Source organism: Ursus americanus, chromosome 28 (assembly GCF_024610735.1).
Source record: "Ursus americanus isolate L20-20 chromosome 28, mUrsAme1.1.p, whole genome shotgun sequence".
Classification (NCBI taxonomy): Eukaryota; Metazoa; Chordata; class Mammalia; order Carnivora; family Ursidae; genus Ursus; species Ursus americanus.
Window position 1 is genome coordinate 18,218,980 of NC_142154.1, and position 21,576 is coordinate 18,240,555.

General features: G+C 48.8%; 1 protein-coding gene across 5 annotated transcripts in view; it reads left to right on the top strand.

Moving 5' to 3' along the window:
• Nucleotides 1-21,576, top strand: part of LRRK1 (leucine rich repeat kinase 1) — a 120,976-nt gene that overhangs the window by 58,360 nt on the left and 41,040 nt on the right. For 4 of the 5 annotated variants that reach the window (XM_087856714.1, XM_045795383.2, XM_087856715.1 and 1 more), the window contains 6 exons: nt 13,499-13,725; nt 14,792-14,919; nt 15,009-15,172; nt 16,030-16,167; nt 17,563-17,675; nt 19,168-19,244. In XM_087856714.1, the coding sequence (XP_087712840.1) occupies nt 13,499-13,725; nt 14,792-14,919; nt 15,009-15,172; nt 16,030-16,167; nt 17,563-17,675; nt 19,168-19,244 (847 nt within the window). The remainder of the gene's footprint in view (nt 1-13,498; nt 13,726-14,791; nt 14,920-15,008; nt 15,173-16,029; nt 16,168-17,562; nt 17,676-19,167; nt 19,245-21,576) is intronic. The other variant, XM_087856716.1, reaches the window with a different exon arrangement.

Here is a 21,576-nt window from a genome sequence, read left to right on the forward strand (position 1 = left end):
CCGGCCGTGCTCGTGGCGAAAGCCCTGTCAATGTTTGCTCTGTTGCCATGAGAAATAGCCACATTTTGATGTTGGCGTGCCCAGAAAGGGGCAGGAAAACTCAGAAATGCCAGGAAAGGCCTCCTCAGCAGGTCCTGGAAGAGCCATAGTGTTTGTCTCCATTCAGCAGTTAGAGGGCTTTCTGGGGCTATTCTGAGTGCTGCAAGGAGACGAGAGCTGGGCTTCATTTTCAAACAACTCAAGGGAGAAATTATTAATTTCCTCTTTAAAGTCCCTCATGGTTTTAAATCTGGCAGCTCACCTAGAGGGGAATGTTATCATTATTACTATTATCATCGGTTTTTGGACCAGCTCTGGGCTTATGTACCTTAACAATTCCTGGTGACCTCACCATCCAGATGCCTGTCTGTGCTCAGTAAGAAACATGCCGGCTGCACGTCTTCAGAGCCGAAGCAGCCTTTCTCCAGCCACGGGACCCGCTGGGGCCGAGGACTTGTTTGCAGGGTGCTCAGAAAGGGCAGCAAGCAGCAGATATGGCCTCCCGACTGTTGCTGCGGGGCCTTCGTGAGCGGCTGGTGGAGTTGGCTGAGTGGGGCTGCATGCTCCCGAGAGCCCTGGAGGCACCGTGGAGGCAAGCAGCCTTTCCTGGGGGGCCCCGAGTCCTCTGGGAACACGTTTGTCTTGGGTTAAGCCTAATGCTTCGTGCAGAGTCTTTATTCCAGAGCTTGATGCTTTCCGGAGCATTTCAGGTACACACATCCCCACCTCCTTGGTCCCTCCCGCCCCGCTCACAGCTGACAGTGTAGCCGGTGTCGGAACCCGTGTCCCCAGAATTCAGTCTCTGGAGCAGCAGCGCTAGGTACCGACTCGCTGCCTGGAGCCCAGCCTTTTCATCACTCGCTGGTGTGGGAGGAAGAGAGAGCCTATCACCAGCCCCTCGAAAGTTGTGAAAGTAAACTCGGGACTGTTCAGGCCTCTATCAATTCAGCTTTTCTTGCTCCCTGCTGAGGAATTTGGCTGATTATTCCACGCGTGTCTGTTTTCTCTAGTTTCCAAATACTGAATCTTTCCCGTCCTTATGCCTTCCTAGTTTGGATGCTCTCCCTGTGGCTACCATCCATGCTGTTAGTTCTCCTCAGAGCCTGAAATCGGGTAGCAAGCTGATGAGTAGAGCAAACGAGGAAGTACACTGTATAACCTTTCAGGGTGTTCATGACAGGCTTCCTACTGGGTCTTAAAACATAATACAAAACAGCAGTGATAGAAACCACTTGCACTTAGTTGAAATGGAGAAAATCATGAATGAAACAGAGATGCAGAAGGAGTAGAACTATTATTTGAGCTTAAATGACAAACTGGAAATTACAGTCAGGAAAGAATGAGAACAGTGTCAAATGTCATCGCAACTGTGGATATCACTATAGGCAATTGCGTATCAATCAGTATAGACATTGGTAACAATACGAATAAATTTCAAACAGGGGGTTAAGCATTGGAAACTCATTGGAGTATATTTTAAAAGGGCATTTATCCCAGCTGTAAAAGGGAGAGGATTACATTATCTTTTTTACAAATATACAAATAGATATTGTCAGAAATAAGACAAATGCTTTATATGTTAAAGCAAAATACTTGTAGGGAAATATAATTTTAAAAAGAAATATAGGTATGTGTGGGTGGTTCAGTCAGTTAAGCATCTGCCTTTGGCTCAGGTCATCATCCCGGGGTCCTGGGATCGAGTCCCTCATCGGGCTTCTTGCTCAGTGGGGAGCCTGCTTCTCCCTCTGCTGCTCCCCTTGCTTGTGCTCTCTATTAAACTGGCAAAAATACACATGAATACTGAGTAAGACACTTGGCAGGTGGTAGAGAAATGGGCACACCAATGCCTTCCTGGGGCCGCTGTCAGTCTGCTCCATATGTATGGAAAGTAATTGGCATCATGTGACAAAAGCCATAAAACTCTTTCCTCCCAGGGAACTGTTCTGAATGTGGTATTTCCTTTCTGAGAGATACTTCTAGAACGTAATTTGAAAGGACAAAAAGCAATTCCCACAAACATGGTCAAAGCACTGTTAATTGTAATAAGAAGAAATTAGGGGAGGGACGTCTGGGTGGCTCAGTGGGTTAAGCGTCTGCCTTTGGCTCAGGTCATGATCCCAGGGTGGGGAGCCTGCTTCTCCCTCTCCCTCTGCAGCTCCCTCTGCTGCTCCCCCTGCTTGTGCACTCGCTCTCACGCTCTCGCTCTCTCTCTCTCTCTCTCTCTGTGTCAAATAAATAAATAAAATCTTTAAAAGAAGAAGAAGAAATTAGGGGAAGGAAACAGAAATGTCCAGCTGAAGGAGGAAACTGTCCCATCCGTGCTATAGCTTCAGGGTGGACGGCACAGAGCCAGGAAGAAGCATGCCTATCTCCTAAGCATTCGGCACGCCCCTGCTCCTTGACCCAGGACTCCCTGCAAATCTGAACCCCACACAACATCCTCAGGAAGCCTTCCTTGACCCACAGGCCTGGTCAGATCCCCCTTATATCTCCCACAGCTTCCTGTATATCTTATTTATAGCACTTAACAAAGTTCGAGGTTGACTGGATGACATGCTCATCTAATGTCAATTCCCCCATTTGAAAGAAAGCTTCTGAAAAGCAGGGGATTTAGCCAAGTTTGTTTACCCTTTGTTTGACACCCCCCACCCCCACAGTGTAGGGCTGGAGCAGGATGATTAGATGGTGGCATCCAATGGATGAATTCATGGATGGATGGACGGACGGACGGATGGATGTTTGAAACTTTATATATGCAATAAATCTTCCATTTGTGTAAGACTTCATAGCTGACAAAACTTTGCTCACTACTTTAATCACCTATACAGTCCTGTAAGGTAGAAATTTTTGTCTTTATTTAAAAGTTGAGGGGCGCTGGGTGGCTCAGTCGTTAAGCGGCTGCCTTCAGCTCAGGGCGTGATCCCAGCGTTATGGGATTGAGCCCCGCATCAGGCTCCTCCGCTGGGAGCCTGCTTCTTCCTCTCCCACTCCCCCTGACTGTGTTCCCTCTCTCGCTGGCTGTGTCTCTCTCTGTCAAATAAATAAATAAAATCTTTTAAAAATAAATAAATAAATAAAAGTCGAAGAAACTGAAGGTTCTCTCAACAGTAAGCTAAGTTGTTTAGTTAACTGCAGACATTTTATTTCCTGCTTTTTTTTCTCTCTCTTTCTCAAATAGATGTTGGCAAAATTAACTTGGAACTAGTGACGGAATATTTCTTGTAAGCTTCCTATTTTTAAAAGGAATGACTGAAATACTACAGAGGGAAAAAGCATAATGATTTTTTAAGGGGAAAAAACCTCTCTTTATCTATTTTAAAAATTTTTAGTGAAGAAAAAGTAATAAGTTGTATTGAACACTTTTTGGCATTCAGATATTCTTAACTATAGAGACCAAACTGATGGTTAGCAGAGGGGAGGTGGGTGGGGGGATGAGGGAATAGGTGATGGGGACAGAGGAGGGCACTTGTCCATGATGAGCACGGGGTGATGTATGGAAGTGTTGAATTACTATATTGTACACCTGAAACTCATATAACACTGTATGTTAGCTCCACTGGAATTTTTAAAAATTAATAAAAAAATAAAAATAAAGAAAAACTTTGGGATAAAATACCAAAGAAGAATTATATTGAATTAGGAGCCTTAGGGGAGTTGGTCTCTAGTTATTTTCCCTATTTGTCTTATATGCATTATTTAGTTTTTCTCTTTTTATGGCACTTCGAGAATTTTTATTTTTGTAAGTGAATCTCGTATTTCAACATCATTATTTGGTTTGCTGTTAGCTGTGGCCACAGACAACCCCTCCCATAACTTAAACACTGTTTTTACATTGGTCATCGGATTGTCATTTTCATTCTTCGATTATTAAAGTTACATTTAAATCTTTTTTTAATTTAGTCAATTGGTTATTGACTTTATTATTTTTTTCAAAGACCCTTGAATTGGCCTTATTTATCGACTTCCTTGTCTCGACTTCACTCTGGTTTCTCTTTGCTTAGTCTAATTGTTTTTAATTTTCCTGTTTTCTTTTAGCGTTCTACTCGAAGGAGGGTGGGGTTGCTTTATTATGTTTCACTTTTTCTATTTGCAACTGCCGTCAGGGTTGTGTGTTGTCTTTTCCATTACTTGTAATACTTTTGTTGTTCTAAAAATATATTCCGTTGTGACTTGGTTTTCCTCTCCTACACAAGCCTGACTTAAAAGGTCATGTTTTCAGAAGGGGGAATGAAGCATGAGAGACTATGGACTCTGAGAAACAAACTGAGGGCTTCAGAGGGGAGGGGGTGGGGGAATGGGATAGACTGGTGATGGGTAGCAAGGAGGGCACGTATTGCATGGTGCACTGGGTGTTATATGCAACTAGTGAATCATCGAACTTTGCATCAAAAACAATTAATTAATTAATTGATTAATTTTAAAAAAAAGTCATGTTTTCATGTTCAAAGGATTGGCCGCCTTCTAATTCTGCTTCTCTCATTGGTTCTGCCTCTGTTTTGCCTTTGTCCTCAGCTAACGTAGAGTGGATGTTTGCCTCTCCCGGTGCCCTTTTTTCCTGTTCCTTTTTCTGCTTTACTTTCTTGTCATACTCAGAATTTAATCAAATGTGCAAGTTCATATCTATTTGAACACAGAATTCGTTCTCCTGCCCTCTCCCAGGGGTGATCTCCCCTTTATATGGCCTTGCGTAGCGCTCTAATTCCTCGATTCGTTGTTTGCATTCTTTGATCTATCATAGTCTGCTGGCATTTTTCTTGAATACGCGTTACTTTTTCTTTTATCAGTTGTGCCGTGGGTTGCAACTTTATAGAGATTTAGCATGGTCGTATTTTGGGGTTATGGTCGTTTGAGCATCTTTATTACTATCAAGGAGACTTGGTTCTTTCTCCAAATGCCTTTGAAACTGTCAGCTTTTCCACGGCCACGGAGAAGGAACACGGTGGTCAGGTAGGAAGGGACCAGAACCATCACCATCACCATCACCATCACCATCAGCAAGTTGTCTCTCTGAGATTCTTAAGGTGCCAGACCTTACAGGGTTACTGTGAGGGTCAGCTGAACAAGTGGGCCCGAAAGTCTGTGCGTGCTTCACAGCTCAATTTCCAGAGGGGTTCCCTACCGTCTGACCTTGAGCGTGCCCTTGGAGGCAACGGACTGTTCCGTGTTGACTGTTGAAAATGCCATCCTAGGTTTGCTTGTAAGTTATTTTTGTACTTATATTTCCCATTGATCTGGTTTCTATGGTAATATTTCCTTTTGTTTGTTCACCTTAAATCATACCGGCAGCTGACCACGACTAATTCTGATATTCACAGTATTTAGAGTAGACATGCTTTTTCAGCACTGATTACATGTTTTTTTCTCATCCAGTCATTTCATTAACTAAGTCACTGAGTTCATCTTCTTCCTGAGTCTGAGAGGAAGGCTGACCTCCCCTTTCTCCTTATCTCTCCCTTCCTTTACTCCCTATAATTATTCTCAGGTTGTTTTTGAAACTTCACTGTACACTGTGGAAGCTTCACAGGCTTTTTTGCTAATTTAATGACCAATCTTACTATCTTTTTCCTTACCTGTTCACTATATTTCTAATCTATTTGTCTCAACACGCATCCTTTTGGCCTTTAAAAATCTGTTTCTTTCTTTCCCTTTTTTAATGTGTCGGCCTCTGTCCATGGAATGTTCCAGGTTCTCGGGTCTTGACTTCTCTTCATTTAACTTGTTACCATCTGTATCAGTGCTATTGTAACAAAGTACCAAAAATTTGTTGGCTTAAAATATCAGAGATTTAGGGGCGCCTGGGTAGCGCAGTCGTTAAAGCGTCTGCCTTCGGCTCAGGGCGTGATCCTGGCGATCTGAGATCGAGTCCCACATCAGGCTCCTCCGCTGGGAGCCTGCTTCTTCCTCTCCCACTCCCCCTGCTGTGTTCCCTCTCTCGCTGGCTGTCTCTCTGTCACATAAATAAATAAAATCTTTAAAAAAAAAAAATATCAGAGATTTACTGTCTCAAGTTCTGGAGGCTAGAAGTCTGACATCAAGGTGCCAGCAGCAAGGTTCTGTTTCCTCTGAGCTCTAAGGAAGGGCCCTTCCTTGCCTCTCCCTAGCTTCTGGTGGTGGCTGGCAGGCTTTGGCGTTCTTGGCTTGTGGACCCATCACTCTAGCCACATGCCATCTTGTCCCTGCATATCTTCACATCATCCTGTCTCTCCATGTACCTGCCTTTGTGACTAAATTTCCCCTCTTGATAAGGATACCAGTCATATTACATGAGGACCTACCTTAATGATCTCATTTTAACTTAATTATCTCTCTAAAGACCCTCTTTCCAATGAGGGTCACATTCAGAGGTACTGAGGGTTAGGGCTTCAGCATATCTTTTGTGGGGAACACAGTTCAGCCCCTAACTCCATCTTGTGGCCGCTGCTCCATTGCCCTTGGCCCGGGTCCATCGGTCACGGTCACCTCCCATGCACGGGCAGACGTCCAGTCTCCTACTCATCTTTACGTGCTGAATGTCCCATCTCTTCCTGAGAGCCTTTCCCTGCCAGAGTGCAGGGACTTGAGCAACTGGTGTGTTTGGAAGTCTCATGTGGAGGTTTTCTCGCCGGGGACAAGGTGGCAGGCACGGTGGCACGTGCGATCATTGGGGTCTTGTGTGTTGCAGCCCTCACATGCACGAGGAGGCTGGGACAGAGCCGCTGTCTCCAACGTGCTGATCCTTTGTCCAGCCAAATCCCTGTCCTCCACGGCCTCCTCAGACAGTCTGGGTTCCCGGAGAACATTTGCAGGCACTTTCATTTGTAGGGTTTCTTTTGACTTATTCTTCGGGCTTTTTGCCAAGTCCGTTCTGTTTAGATCCGACCCGTGGGTTCTGCTGTGTCTCCAGCCGTCTGGTTGCTTGGCCTGCTCCTTCACGTGTCAGAAGGTGGCTCTCGTCTCTCTGTCTGGCCCCATAAGGAGACAGCACCCTCTGCCATTATCCCAGGAACTGTTGCTTCACCACCGAAAAGAAAGGCTTGCGTTTTACGTTGGCCAAGGATTCACAAATACACTTTAGAGATTCTCTGTCTCCTTCGTCTCCTTTGAACATGTGTGTCTTGATGGAATAGACTGATTCTGTAAGCTACCTTTTCGTGTCATGCCCTAATGTCACGGAGCTCTAGTCGGTCCCCTCAAAGGATTTACAGCCTCAGGGAGGAAAGGTTTTTACACAGTGAACCATAGGTCACAGGTCAAACACGGACCAACCGATAGGAAGGATGAATTGGCAACACAGGCAGGAGAGCTATGAGTTCTGCTCTGTGGGCCCCATAGAGACCAAGGGGAGGTGATATTGAACTTCCAGTCTGGCGAGGCTCTTGTCCACCTAACCCACGGCACAGGCACACAGCCCCTGCCAACCCACAACTCTCAAGGTTAAAAGCCAGGCTGAAAGCATCATAGACCACAGCCTTTCACTTACCAATTATCTTTCTTCGGCCAATGAGAGTTGCACTGAGATAAAAGTGAACAAAAGTGATGTAAGTGTGGCCTCCTGGCTCTTTCACTGGGATAGTCTATGTCTGGTGGCTTCAAGCGGGTTTGTATAGGGGCAGGTAATCGCCCTCCTGGACCGCAGCCCCCATGAAAGGAGGACTTTCGTGCACAGAAGCACCCCAGACATCACTGTCTGCACTGAGCCATGTCCTTAATACATCTAGGCCTTCTTGATTCGGTCCTCATCGCTACCACTGCCTCGGGAAACAAGTTTCTAGGTCATCCCCCTCTGCCTCTGGAAGAGCAGTACTTCCTTCTCTTTTGCACGAAATTTTGAGGGCTAGTGCTTGAGGACAAATGCGAGCACGTTTCCGTCTGTTTTCTCCAGAGTGGGGGTGCCTTAGCCTCGGCACTGGTGAACTGGGGGGGGGGGGGATCTCCGCATCCAGCTGTCCTTGATTTTGCAATTCAGTGTACATGGATTCCATTATGCAATCACTGGCTTCTCACCCTCAGAACCTTGTTTATTATGATCTTTCCCCGGGCTAAACACAAATAAATAACAAGGGCTTCAGGGCTCACCCAGCTGGTTTCCACGTCAAGTGTCCTGTCATCTGCTTTAACTGTGCACGTGTTAACTTCCCTTCTGCCGCTTTAGTAAATACTTGGACACCCTGTAATGTTTGGGCACCGAAAGGAAAATCACTTTTGTTAATGAATGTTTTCAAACTGACCCAAGACCAGGTAGAAATCTCACACTTTTTTTTTTCAACCACCAAGCCCAGAAATCTTTTCACAAGGATGTCTATATTCTGAGTGTGTTATCCTGTTTTCAGACTTCTGCTTGTGACTTGTTCTCCTGCAGCGTCGTGAGTTTGACAGATTTCCACCCTGCAGAAACTCTGCTGGGGGTTAGACCTGAAAAGAACTCTCCATTTTAGGAACTGGCAGCATCTGCTTCCTCCACTTCCCCATGTCTGGCGAATTCAGTGGCACACATAGCCACTCTCTACTTATTGATGATTTTCTTTTGCTAGAACGGTGCCCTCCAGATGAAGCAAGATGGGGTCCTCGTAACATAGCTACAGGTGGTACCCCAGACTCGCGTGGAGGAAGAGGAAGGCGGTCCTGGCACCAAAGCTTGTAGGATTAGTAGGATTTAGACAGGAGGTGGTAGGAGGGCTGTGAATACCAAGGGAGAGAACCAGAGCAGGGTGCAGAGCCATTGCGGTGGCAGAGCAGGGTGTGAAGGCAGAGGCCAGCCAGGCCTGCAGAATCTCGGATCCTCGAGTGACCTCATGACACCCGCCATCCAAACGAAGCCGAAGCCGGTTTTCAGGAATACACTTTTACGAAAGCTCTCTTAGCTCCAGGCCCACCAACCTTGTGCTTCCCACAGTATCCAAGCATTACCAAACAATGCACATTCCATGGAGAGTATTGGCAGCCCCAGGGCTCCCGAGCAGCCCCCTGGCCAATGGGCCAGTCAGTTACTGACAGCAAGGCCACACTCCCTGGGTCCACACAGCCTTCCAGAGAATGTCAGCATTGGGTCCACTTTCTGAGCCCTGTGGTTCATTCATGAACAGGCAGTTTCTGTATTTCATTGGCATTTTTTTCCCTTGGCCTTGAATCATCTGCTCTTGGGAGCGTGCCCATCCCCCAGTTGCTTCTACCTACAAGAAATTGTGAAGTCCATGAGCCCTCTGCCAGCGGGAATGCAGAGGACAAGCAGAGGGCAGGGAGGAGACAGTGAGGCCTGAAGCTGGAAAGTGGCAGGGGAGACTGGCGGTGTGGGGCGCCCCAGGGAAGGAGTTGGGATGCCCTGCTGCCGGCGGCCTGGGGCTGGGAGATGCCTGAAGGGTTTCTGAGCAGACCTTGACATTTTAGGATGATTGAACAGGTTGGAGCTCTGAATGGACAGATTGCAGTTCTCAATGGTTTGATTCTTGTCAATGTGCAAACATTTATTTAGTGTCTGCTGTATGCGGGGCATGCTGCTGACCATCCAGGACCGTCAGTTAGGGCTCTGGGTGCTGGACGGCCACACTGCCGGCTGGGGCACAGGAGAGGACCCAGGCAGGTTCACAGAAGGGAAGTTGGGCCAGACAGAGCCCGAGAAGATATCCACGTCTACCACAACCTGCCCGAGGCCCCACATGGAGTTAGTCAGGCAGACAAGGGGCTCGGGGCTGCTGAGGTTGGGCCCTGCTCCCGCCGGGATCACAGGCTGCAGCTCTGCGCTCACAGAACACGCCAGAGACCTGGGGCTGGGGCAGGAGGGAGACTGCCATTGTCCGGACAGGACATCTCCGCTCATCCTTTTGTACCGCCATTTGTTCATGTCACAGCAACAATCGGAGTCATTGCTGGCTTTTTTAAGTTAATTTTGATGGTCCTGACATTTGATTTATAAGACTTTGAATAGACACCTAAGATTTGTTCTTAAAATTCAAAACCAAAAGCAGCCTCGTTTTCAGCTTCCGTTTGGCTGCCGTGTCAGTCCACGACAAATCCACTTGGTGTTGAATGACCAGAAATGGCCACACAGGGTGAGTGGAGAGTCAGGCTGCGATCTGGGCCTCTTGGCTTTGTGTCCAGCTGTCTGGTCCTAGGCCCGGGACTGGTGCGTGTCTCCAAAAACCCAGGAAGAAGAGGCCGCCGGGCCCTTCTCTGACTTGGCATTGCAAACCCTGGAACGGTGACCTTCCTCTCAGCCCGCTCCTGGGTCAGCTGTCATGCTGATCCCAAGGCTCCCCACAGGAGGACACTCCCTCTCAGCACACAAGCCAGGGAGAATCCTGGGTCCAGAAGTGACCTAGACATCATCTGGCTTATTTAAACTGCTTATTTAGCAAATGAAAACCGACAATAACCAGCTGAAGGGTGATGCAATTGTGAATTATGGAAAGATGAGGGAGAAGCCCATGTGGCTGGATTTGAATTGGAGGCATCAGAATGCACTCGTGTACAATACAGAGATGTGTCGGATCAATGGGCTGAGAAGCCGTGACACCCCGGGAGCAGTGGGTATGCCTAACACCCAGATTCTAGTTTCTAAATACCATTTTCTGCTAAAGGGACTCAGGGCTGAGTCCAGAGTTGGGGCTTGGAAAGCTCCAGAGGAGACGGGGACATCTTCTTTTGCTTCTTTTACTTTAAGGAAGTACCCCAAACAGGTAGTGATATGTCAAAGGAACACAGGAGCCCCTTTGATGGGACTCCCGCTGGCCAAATTGGGGATGACTGGAGCAGCAAAAGACATAATGATAATAATAATTGTAATACTCTGAATAAAGAAAAAATCCGTGAGTCCATAGTGATACTTTAAAGGGGCAGGGAGACCCCCTTCTGTACAGAAGAATGCCAAGTAACAAATGTAGGAAGAATAGTAGTTTTAGAAAAATCACTGCTTTGTGACCATCAATGTACTAACTGAGCCAGGCTGGGATCAACAATGGCCGCTGAAACCACTGGGTGAAATGACATAAGGACACAAGATATTCACTAGTCTCAGAACATCACTCCATAGATGGCTTACGAATCACAAAGAGTAAAATGCACCTTTATAAAAGGGGTCTGATGGACACTACCTTCAGCAGAGCAGACTTGGCATCACCAGTAGTAGACTAACTTGCCAGCAGGTGCCCTCTGGTGATGTCCAGTTGAGAGGACTCATCGTTGTCTGAGACGTTTGACAAAAATGCTGACCTTGAATCTGAACAGGAGGGGAAACAATTGAGTGAATTCAGATTATGGGGTAATATATGAGACAGCTGGAAGGACTTGAAAAATTACAATGCCAACATTGGAAAATCTATAAGAAGCCATGGGGACTAATCTAGATTAAAGAAAAGTAGAGGGACACGACAACAAAAGGCAGTGTGTGATTCCTGATGGGATCCTGGATCAGGACACAAAATAATTATGGAAGACACTTCTGGGAGAACTGGGACTATGAATGTAGATCTGATGATATTGTATTGATTTCGTTTCTTGAAAATGATCAATATATGGTGGTCACGTAGGAAAATATTCTCGTTCTGCAGAGACACCTGTTGAAGTGTTTAGGGGTGAAGTGCCACGATGGCTATAATTTACTTGGAAATGATTCAGCAAAAAATGAAGAAGGGTGGGACACCGGGGTGGTGCAGCCGGTTAAGCGTCCGACTTTTGGTTTGGGCTCAGGTCATGATCTCTTGGGTCATGGTATCGAGCCCCACATTGGTCTCCCTGCCCAGCGGTGGAGTCTGCTTGGGACTCTCTCTCTTCCTTTCCCTCTGCCCCTCCCCCTCTAAGATAACTAAATCTTTAACAAAAATGAAAAGTGTATATGGAGGGAAAGGAGAGAAAGCAAATGTGGCTTCGGATTAACAACGGACTCTAGGTGAAGGGCATTTCATGCGTGTTCACGGTCCAAGGTCAGCTCTTCTGCAGGTCTGAAATTTTTCAAAATAAAAAAGTGTGGGGGAAACAGTAATGACAAGAGAAACAGCAATAGAGGGACTTACTTGTCTTTTTTTAAAAATCCATTCTCTTGACCCCAAATCCAGCAGACCATCACCTGCCCCTCCTTATGCAGGTGAATGGAGAGACAAGACCGAGTCCTTCATCCCTGGGTCAAAGACGAGAACTTTGGAAGGGTGTCATAGACCCGCCCTTTCCAACCCTGGCCCCAGGACTAAGGAGATAAAGACCAGACACACATCGCCATCTAGTGGCCATGTGAGGACGTCTGTCTGCTGCTGCCAATTTTAAAAGGGAGCTTACCCCATTTACTGGTCTTTCCCGCCATCGGCTTGGTTGGTAACATTTTCCTGTTGGCCGAGCACTGATTTTTTGCTTCTCTAATGTTCTCATACGGACTTCCAGTTGCTTTGGAGAAACAAGCCAAAAAGTTGATTTCCTCCGCCCAGAAACCGAATCGAGCCCCAAATTCTTTGATGATCCAGAAAAAAAAAAAAGAAAAACTCTGCTCCTGTGTATTTAACCACCACACCCCAGCAAGCAGCTGGCCTTTCTGACTCCCTCTTGTGGAAATAAGCAAAGGCCAGCCAAACGAGAAAAGCAAAGGCGATTTATTCCAAGTTTGCTGTAGCAAGGGAGTTAGCTACCTTCACTTGCGTTTTGGCCGAGGAGTGGGAAAGCTTTATCGTGGGAGAAAGGGAAAGCCTCTGGTGTGCCCCCACTGCTGATAGGGAAGCTGGAGGCAGCTCACGAGAAATGGGGAGTACTGCATGATTGGCTGGGGGAGCACTTTGGCTTTCTCTGGTTGATTTAAGTGGGACGTGGATACAGACTGGGGAAGCTCTCCACGATTCATCAAGTCCTGGCCATTTGGGGCTGATTGTTACAGAAGTTACTGGATTGATGCTAGTGGCAGTGAGGCTCCCTGCAAGTCTGGCTTAGAGCAGGCTGGCTTCGTGGGCTGGTTATTATAGAGAAGGGGGTTAGTTTCCCAGGCAGGTAGCTACAGGTGGCGTGTCAAAGTTCTGGTTTTTTATGTATGGCCTGGCCATTGTCTGTATATATTTCTCACTCTGGGAGCAGCCCATCCACAAAGCACCCAGTGTGGGGCCTGGCCTGTTGCAGGCGGTGGCAGCTCTCATCACAGGGTGAGACCCCTGAAGGGAGGTCAGGAGACCCAGGTTTGGTCTTCAGCCTTCTGCTCCAGTCTGGGGAGACTCCCCCAAGCGTGGGTGGAGTCCTCTGCACAGAGCAGGCCCTGGAAGAAGGAACACTCACCCCCCCCCGCCCCCCGCCCACGGGCTCCCCTTAGAGGCTGGAGAGTGGGGTGGGAGATCACCTGTGAGATGCAGATACCCCTCAGTGCCAGCCACAAGTTGGCCACAGTCCTGACACCCTGGGACTCCAGCTGAGACGAACAGACAGACTCGAGGCCCAATAAATCATTGCTCTATTCCAAGCCATCATTGGCCCCTGGGCTCACCGCCTGAGGGTGCTTTTCCCCTTTCTCCAAACCCAGGCTCTTCGTGTGAAATGGTCCCACCTCAAGTTGCCCTGGGTGGATCTAGACTGGCTCATAGACATCTCCTGCCAGATCACGGAGCTGGACCTTTCTGCCAACTGCCTGGCTTCCCTCCCCTCTGTCATCCCCTGGGGACTCATCAACCTCCGGAAGCTGAACCTCTCCAAGAACCACCTGGGGGAGCTGCCGGCAGTGCAGTCATCGGACGAAATCATCTGCTCCAGGTGAGCACTCGCCCCACGCGGGCCCCTCGGGGTATACACGGGGACCTCTGTACCCAACGCCACCCCCCTCCCCCAGTCCTCCTCCCCCTACGTACTCCTTGATTGGAGTTTGTGGTTTTGAAAACCAATTCTCCGTAAAAGGACAGAAATTCTGCCTGCCCTTACACAGTTCTGAGGAATACAGTCCCCCTCCTTTCAAGGGGAACGCAGAGAAGTCTGGAGGGGGGGGTTGTCTGGCCCACCTTACACTGCGCATGGTGGCCATGTAGGCTGCTCACCCGAGATGTCCGGTCCTGGTCCAGCAGACAGAAACCCGAGAAGGCTGGACGCTTCCTGGCTGGGGGAAGCAGTGAGATCCGGGGGCGCCCGGTTTTATTTGACCTCCCAGGGAAAGTGGGAGGGGCCTCACAGGCACAGTTACCCCTACCGCGCTCTGGCAGCAGGGGCATGGCAGGGCCGCTCCTGGTCTCCTTTTTCAGGAGGCCCTGGGAGGAGGCCTGAGCCTTCCCCCTGAGGCTGCATGGGAAGGGGGAGGGCTTACCCTCACTGACGTGCGCAATCCTCACTCTACAAAGGATTTGGGCCGATTTCAAAAGCTAAGGCCTCACTTAGAGCGAAGTAAGAGAGAATGTTCCTAAGAGCATAGGGTCAGATGTAAGCCACGGGGAGGAAGGCGCCACACAAACATTTCAAGGACAAGTGCCTTCTGAGTGGGGGTCTTTAGCCAGGGCCAGACTCGGGGGTCCAGACAGCTCGAAGCACGGCCCTGTGGCCTTCCAGCAGCTTCCAAGACACCAGCTGACTTTGCTATCATATATTGAGAAAGGTTTGCATCCCTACTGGTCAGTGAGTCCAGGGCCCACCAAAGAGATGTTGGATTTTCTTTGTCTACACGGGACATGGTGACGGTTAATGTGATGAATAGAAGTCCTATTGAGACGTTTTCCACGCACGGTCTTCAGCTTTGCGCGAGGGGAAGAGAGAAATACGCCTACAGAGAAACATGTAACAGTGAAGCTTTTCCTCTTTCTTCTGATGCCTTGACTGCCTCCTTCCCCAACCGCAGGCTCCTCGAGATTGACATTTCCAGCAACAAATTGCCCCACCTCCCACCGGGATTCCTGCACCTCTCGAAACTTCAAAAACTGACAGCTTCCAAAAATTACTTAGAAAAATTGTTTGAAGAAGAAGGTGGTATGTTGTATCATCGACAACCTGACCTAATTTGTCATTTTGTTCTTGACAGCCATCTTTTACCAGTTTATTATTCTCTCTCTCCCTAGCCACTAACTGGATCGGTTTGCGGAAGCTACAGGAGCTTGACATTTCTGACAATAGATTGACAGAACTACCTGCACTTTTCCTTCATTGCTTCAAGTCACTAAGTTCTCTGAATGTCTCCAGAAATAACCTGAAGGTGTTTCCAGGTGCCTGGGCCTGCCCTTTGGTGAGTATTGTACCGGAAATCACGAAAGACCGGTCAGCCCCGCCTCTCACGTGAACCAGAGCTCTGGTCAGGGCTCTGTCTTACTTCCTCCCCTCGGTGACCAGGCTGGGTAGCAGCAATGCCCTTGAGCGGTGTCTCTCAGCATCCTGCCACTGAGTGTCTCAGGTGACTCACCTGAAAGCCAGCCCCTTCCCCTCCCCCACCCTCCACCCCGACTCCGGCTTTAGATCTGTGCCGTAACACCCATAGAACTTTCCACCGTTACAGCGTGCACGTCTGGCATAGGAGGAGTTCTGCCCGAAAGTGAGGCATGGTTCCTTTCAACTAGCTGTGAAATAAGAACAAAGAAGAGAAGAAGAAGAATCCACGTCCACCACACTGCCAATTAAATGGCGTTTTTGTTCCTGGGGAAGTTTGAGTGTTAAAACAGATGGACCAGCGTAAAGAATGTTTATGTTTTATTGCTGTTGGTTTCAAACCAAGAAATTCTCCATCGCGAGCATTCTCATTCTGGTTTAAACATATGTGTGTGTGGGAAACCGGCTCATCCCTAGAGCTTGGTCCTGAATGATGCCGTTATTCCCGAGGACGATGGGCCAGATGTTCTGGAATGAAGGGATAGGAGCATGAGCCCCCTTTGTCTCCCTCAGGAAACCATTCCCGTCCCTTCCTTGGAGCAAGAACAGGAACACGGGACAATGACAGTTTGTAGGCTCTTCACCGAGTTGTGTTTACGACAGAGCCCTACTGTCGAGTTCTGATTTTTCACATCAGATTTGGAAACGGTCTTACTCAAAAGCACCACTGCACTTAAAAAGCTAATTAATATCTCATTCGCTTTCTCGTCAAACTCCTAGAAATGTTGTAAAGCATCCAAAAATGCTCTGGAATCTCTACCAGACAAGATGGCTCTCTTTTGGAAAAACCACCTGAGGGATGTGGATTTCTCAGAAAACGCTCTCAAGGAAGTTCCCCTGGGGCTTTTCCAGCTTGATGTAAGTCTGATCGCCCTCTCTTTCTCATTTTTGGCTTTTGTGAGGAAATCAGTCCACGTTGCAGTACAATCTGTAGTCTTCTCCTGAGCTTCTGAGACCAAAAAAAAAAAAAAAAAAAGTTCAGTTGTCAAAAATGTGCGTGTTCATGAGCGAAGATTGGGAGGAAGTGAGCAAAATGAAAACAGCTCTGTGAAGGGAAGGGAAAGCATGGGTTTTTATCCTCAAGGACTCTTCGATGTTGAAGAGTGTAAGTACAGCCCAGCAGCCCTCTGTCTGGCCGCCACTGGCCTCTGTCCTTCTGGGTCCCTGGGTGCCCCCCCTCAAGGCCTACCAGTGTGCAAATGTGGCAGGACTGGAATTGCTGGGGGTCAGAAGCTTCTTTGGATGTGAACTCAAGAAAGTGCCTTTTGCCAGAGCCCTGTGTCCCCCCGACTCCCCCCACACGGGGCTGCTCTCTTGTCTTCGGTGGTTTGCCGATCTGTGTCTGTTTTACCCACTCGAACAGGAGCCCCTTAAGCAGAGCACAGCTTATATTCATCTCTTGGCACCGAGGGCCAGCCCCAGATCGGGGCCTGACCAGTGTTGGCTGAAGGCACCAGGGCAGCCCCGGGCAGAGCGCACAGGCCTCGGCCCGCGGTCCTGCCACACCGGCCTCCTGGGCCCCCACAGGTTCTCATGCAGGGAGAAGTGCAGCTTCCCCTCATGTTCAGGGACCCCTAAAGGGCCAAGAAGGTACCTTCCATCTGTGTGTTCTCAGGAGCGCGGGCCATTAAGTCTCAGGCCCCAGGGTGTGCACACTTCAAGGGGCGCCCTGGTAGGTGAGGGTGTAGGTCACTGCTACCCTCAGGGGCACCCTGGCCATTAGTTTAGTCCCCGTTCTGAGTCGGTTTCCTCATTCCACCCCAGCAGCATGCCAGCTGGGCTTTCTGGTTCCCACCAAGCCCAGAAGCAGCAGATCAAGAGGGAAATTCTTGATGGTGTCCCGCCACCCTGCCCCTGTGTAGGGCATCACCTGAGGAGGTCACGGGAGGCAGGGGCGCCCCGCAGTGTGCTGCAGCCCCTCCCCTGCCGTGTGATGCCTGGGCCACTGCTCCACAGACAGGCCCGTGAATAATTGTCACTCTGAGACATACTTGGACTCCTTTCCTTCTGGAATAACTGCCTCCCACTGATCTGGGGGGAAGGCTCGTGTACAGACGGTCCTGTTTGCCGCACTGGGTATAATTTCGCGAGTTCTAAGAGGCTACTGAGCCCGACCCTATTGGAACCTTCGGGAAGGTGAACCGATTATCATCATTTCCCTGCGTTTGGTCAGGGAGCTGACCCTTCTCCTCCGTCTCTCCGCCCTGTGGTGTTTGACAGTGTCTCTGCCTCTCCCTCTCTCTTTCCCTCCAGGCTCTCATGTTCCTGAGGTTACAGGGAAACCAGCTCATGGCACTGCCACCTCCAGAGAAGTGGACCTGCAGACAGCTCAAAACCCTGGATCTCTCCAGAAACCAATTTGGCAAGTAAGCATGGGGGCTCTTTACCCCGGCAAGTTCTGAAACGCATGTGTGACCACAGTCCCGCAGCCCCGTGGGTTGGTGTCTCTGTCGGTTGGCTAGGGCTGCCATAACAAGTACCACAGGCTTGAACAAGAGACACTAGTCCCTCCACACTTCTGCAGGTGGGGAGTCTGAGGTTAAGGTGCCCGAGGCCTCTCCCCTGGGCTTGCATCCCCTCTGCCCTGTGTCTTACATGGTCTCCCTCTGTGCGTGTCTGTGTCCGAATCTCTCCTTAGAAGGACACCGGTCAGAGTGGCTTACAGTCCACTCATATGACCTCATTTTCACTTGTTTACCTCTTTAAAGACCCCACCTCCAAATACAGTCACATTCGGCGGTCCTGGGGGTTAGGACTTCAAAACATAGGGGTGCCTGGGTGGCTCAGTCGGTCAAGTGTCTGTCTGCCTTTGGTTTAGGTCACGATCCCAGGGTCCTGGGATCAAGTTCCATATCGGGCTCCCTGCTCGGCGGGGAGCCTGCTTCTCCCTCTGCCTGTAGCTCCCCCTGCTTGTGCTCTCTCTCTCTCTGACAAATAAATAAATAAATCTTAAAAAAAAAAAAAAGACTTCAAAACCTAAATTAGAAAGGGGGGCACAATTCACCCATAACAGTGTCCTCCCATTTCTAATTTTTAAAGGCTCCTGGAGGATCTTCTCACATCAGCTTCACCTGTCATTCTGTTCCAAGGTTTTGGCCAATCACTAACCCAAATGCACATCCATTGAATAAAAATCACTCCCAAAGCCTTCTAATGAAAGATGAAAATCTGGGGGCGCCTGGGTGGCACAGTCGTTAAGCATCTGCCTTCAGCTCAGGGCGTGATCCCAGCGTTCTGGGATCGAGCCCCACATCAGGCTCCTCTGCTAGGAGCCTGCTTCTTCCTCTCCCACTCCCCCTGCTTGTGTTCCCTCTCTCGCTGGCTGTCTCTGTCAAATAAATAAATAAAATCTTTAAAAAAAAAAAAAAAGATGAAAATCTTGGGATGAGCACAGCTGGCTCTTGGGGGGGGGGGGGGTCCTGGATACCAGCCTCTCTATTTCACTTGCTGAAGCCCACTTCTTCGCAGGACTTGACCCCCCAAAAGAGAACCCCCACCCCCACCCCAGGTGAGAGTGTGTGATATGGAATCACTCTCCATGTCACACTGAAATGGGCCTTCTTGCCAGGCACAGAAATGCTCACACCTGCCTGAAATGGAAAAGCTCAAGAATGGACATCACCATTGGTAATGCCACCATTGGTCATCACCTCCCCTGGACATTTTTTTCCCCAAAGACTTCTGAGCATAAGCAGTGCAGTTAGCAGGCACGGGCTGTGGGTGCTTACATAGTAGCTGCAGGGGGCCCAAACACCCTGCTGATGGAATGTTCTTCCTTATCTCCGCATGGCTCGGCATTATATAGTCACAGCAAAAATTGTCCTGTCCTCAAAATGTGACTTTTTTTTGCCCCTGCAGAAATGAAGACGGACTGAAAACAAAGCGTATTTCCTTTTTCACCACCAGAGGGCGCCAGCGTTCTGGGACCGAGACAGGTGTGTGTGTCCGTGGGGGCCGATGAGACAGCCGGGCGGGCAGCTCCTTGCTCCACCACCGGGGGTCGCCCTTGCATGCGGCTTTCCCCGAAAAACCTGGGCGCGCCCTGTGCCCCTTGCTCATCAGAGGGGTTTGGCCTGCAAGTATCCTGAAGCCCTCTTCTTTGCTTGCAGTCGATGAGACTGGTAGCTATTGTGTGGATGGCTCTGCCGTTGAGTGAGCACCTCCCTAGGGACGGTACCCCGGTAGTGCCTTTCTGTAAGGCTCATGGCATGGGGTAAGGCTTGGGGTTCCCCATTGTGCAGGTGAGGAAGCTGAGGCTACCACGGGCTTGCAGGCAGCTCAGGCTCCCATAACAAAGCACCACAGACTGGGCGGCTGAGACGATAGAGATGTGTGCGCTCACAGTTCTGGAGGCTGGAAGTCTGCAGTCAGGCTCCGTGTAAGGGTCTTCTTGTGTTCTCAGACAGACAGACAGACAGACGGAGCAAGCTTTCTGGTATCTCTTCTTATAAGGGCACTAATCCCATCATGGAGACCCTACCTTCATGACCTCAGCTAAACCTGATCATCTCCCAAAGGCTCCAGCTCCAAATACCATCATGTTGGGGTTAGGGCCTCGACGTGTAAGGGAGGGAGGGGACACAATTCAGTCTGCAGCACAGGGGCTGACTGACTTGCCCAGGTCACGTGGTTGCTCAGTGACAGAACCAGGTTTCAGGCCAACAGTGTGGGACCCCAGCCCCAAGGTTGGGAAGGGTAGCACCGTGAAGTCCTCACTGCCACACTGTAGCGTCTGGTGAAGACCACATGGGAACACAGCCCCCACTGTCCTGGCCAGCTGAGATTCTGGAGGGGCTTGGGTCTTCGCCCAAACTCATCAGAAACAACTGTTCCTAGAGCATTCTTACTGGTCTTACAGCCTGGCCAGCTCAGCAGACAGCATTCTAGGAAAATAAATTCTTCTCATTCATCGTCCTCTGGGAGGTATGGGGGGAAGGTGTGGACCTGTCCCTCCAGTTCCTCAGCCAGCCCTCTTTTTTCACCTGAAAGCTAAGACTTCTAAAGCCAGCTATGCTCACACAAATATCCCTCAGGATGCTGTCCCGGAGAACAGGAACCAATATTTAGGTCATTCTCAATGTAACAGAACATTGTTCTTTGGCTCAGAGTATGTTGGCCAGCGCTCTTTTAGGACAGATGGTGTAAGATGGGGACGAGAAATGCCAGAGGCCAGGACACATTTGCAGGAGATGACCTAAATAGTTTGTCCACCTGTTACACTTTTTAGTGAACTGGTATGTGTGTAAATATACATACGACATACATTGTATCAGTCATGTATGAGTGTGTGTGTTTACATGTGATTAAAAAGGAACACGTCATCAGTGGAACAGACCTAAGGAAATAATAGGAATTTAGTATATGACACAGGTGGCATTTCGATTTAGTGAGGGAAACATGTTTTATTGTTACCTGCCTGTCCAGTTAGAAGGGGAAAATCACAGCACTGGATACCCTGCTTACATTAACTACAAAAGTCTCCATGTGGATTTCAGATTTCAACATAAAAGAAAAAGAAAACAAACATTTAAGAGAATATAGTTAAAATTGAGGAATGGAGAAGTCCTTTAAAAACTAGATGGGAAATCCAGAAGTCGCTAGAAAAAGACCGAAACCTTGGGCTTCGTAAAAATTGAAAAGCTTTGTTCGGTAAAAGGCATCATAAACCAAGTTATAATGCAAACAGACTCAGAAGAAATATTCTCAATGCAAATCATTGCGACATAAATTGGCTTAAGTCCCTCATATACAAAGACTGCTTACAAATTAATTTTTTTGAAAAGGACAACTCAATTGGAAAAAAAAAAGGGGGAGGGCAATGGATATAAACAGTTTGCAGAAAAGGAAGTCCAAGTGGCCCAGAAACAAATGAGAAGGCCCCAAACCACACTAATGGGGACATACAATAAGGAGTTTCCTAACTCATCCTTTTTAAAATGCAGGGGCCTTAGGACTTTGGAAATTGAGTCCAGACGTAGGGATTTCACTTGGAAGGAAGGACAGACAAACACTCTCTTCTCATTAATGCCCAAACAGTATAATATCCGTGAAAAGTGTAGCTGGGATGGATCTTGGGCAGGCTTCCCTTGCTGCGGACTGAGCTTCGCGCACTTGAGTGGGTGAGAAAGGTGTCTCCAGCCTAGAAATGCACAAGGGCAAGAGGATGTAGGGCCCAACACTCACTGGGACCAGACACTCCCTTGTGAAGCCGCCAGAGTGCAAGGCCAAAGGCACGCCACGAAAAACACAACAGGAGCGTGTACTCGT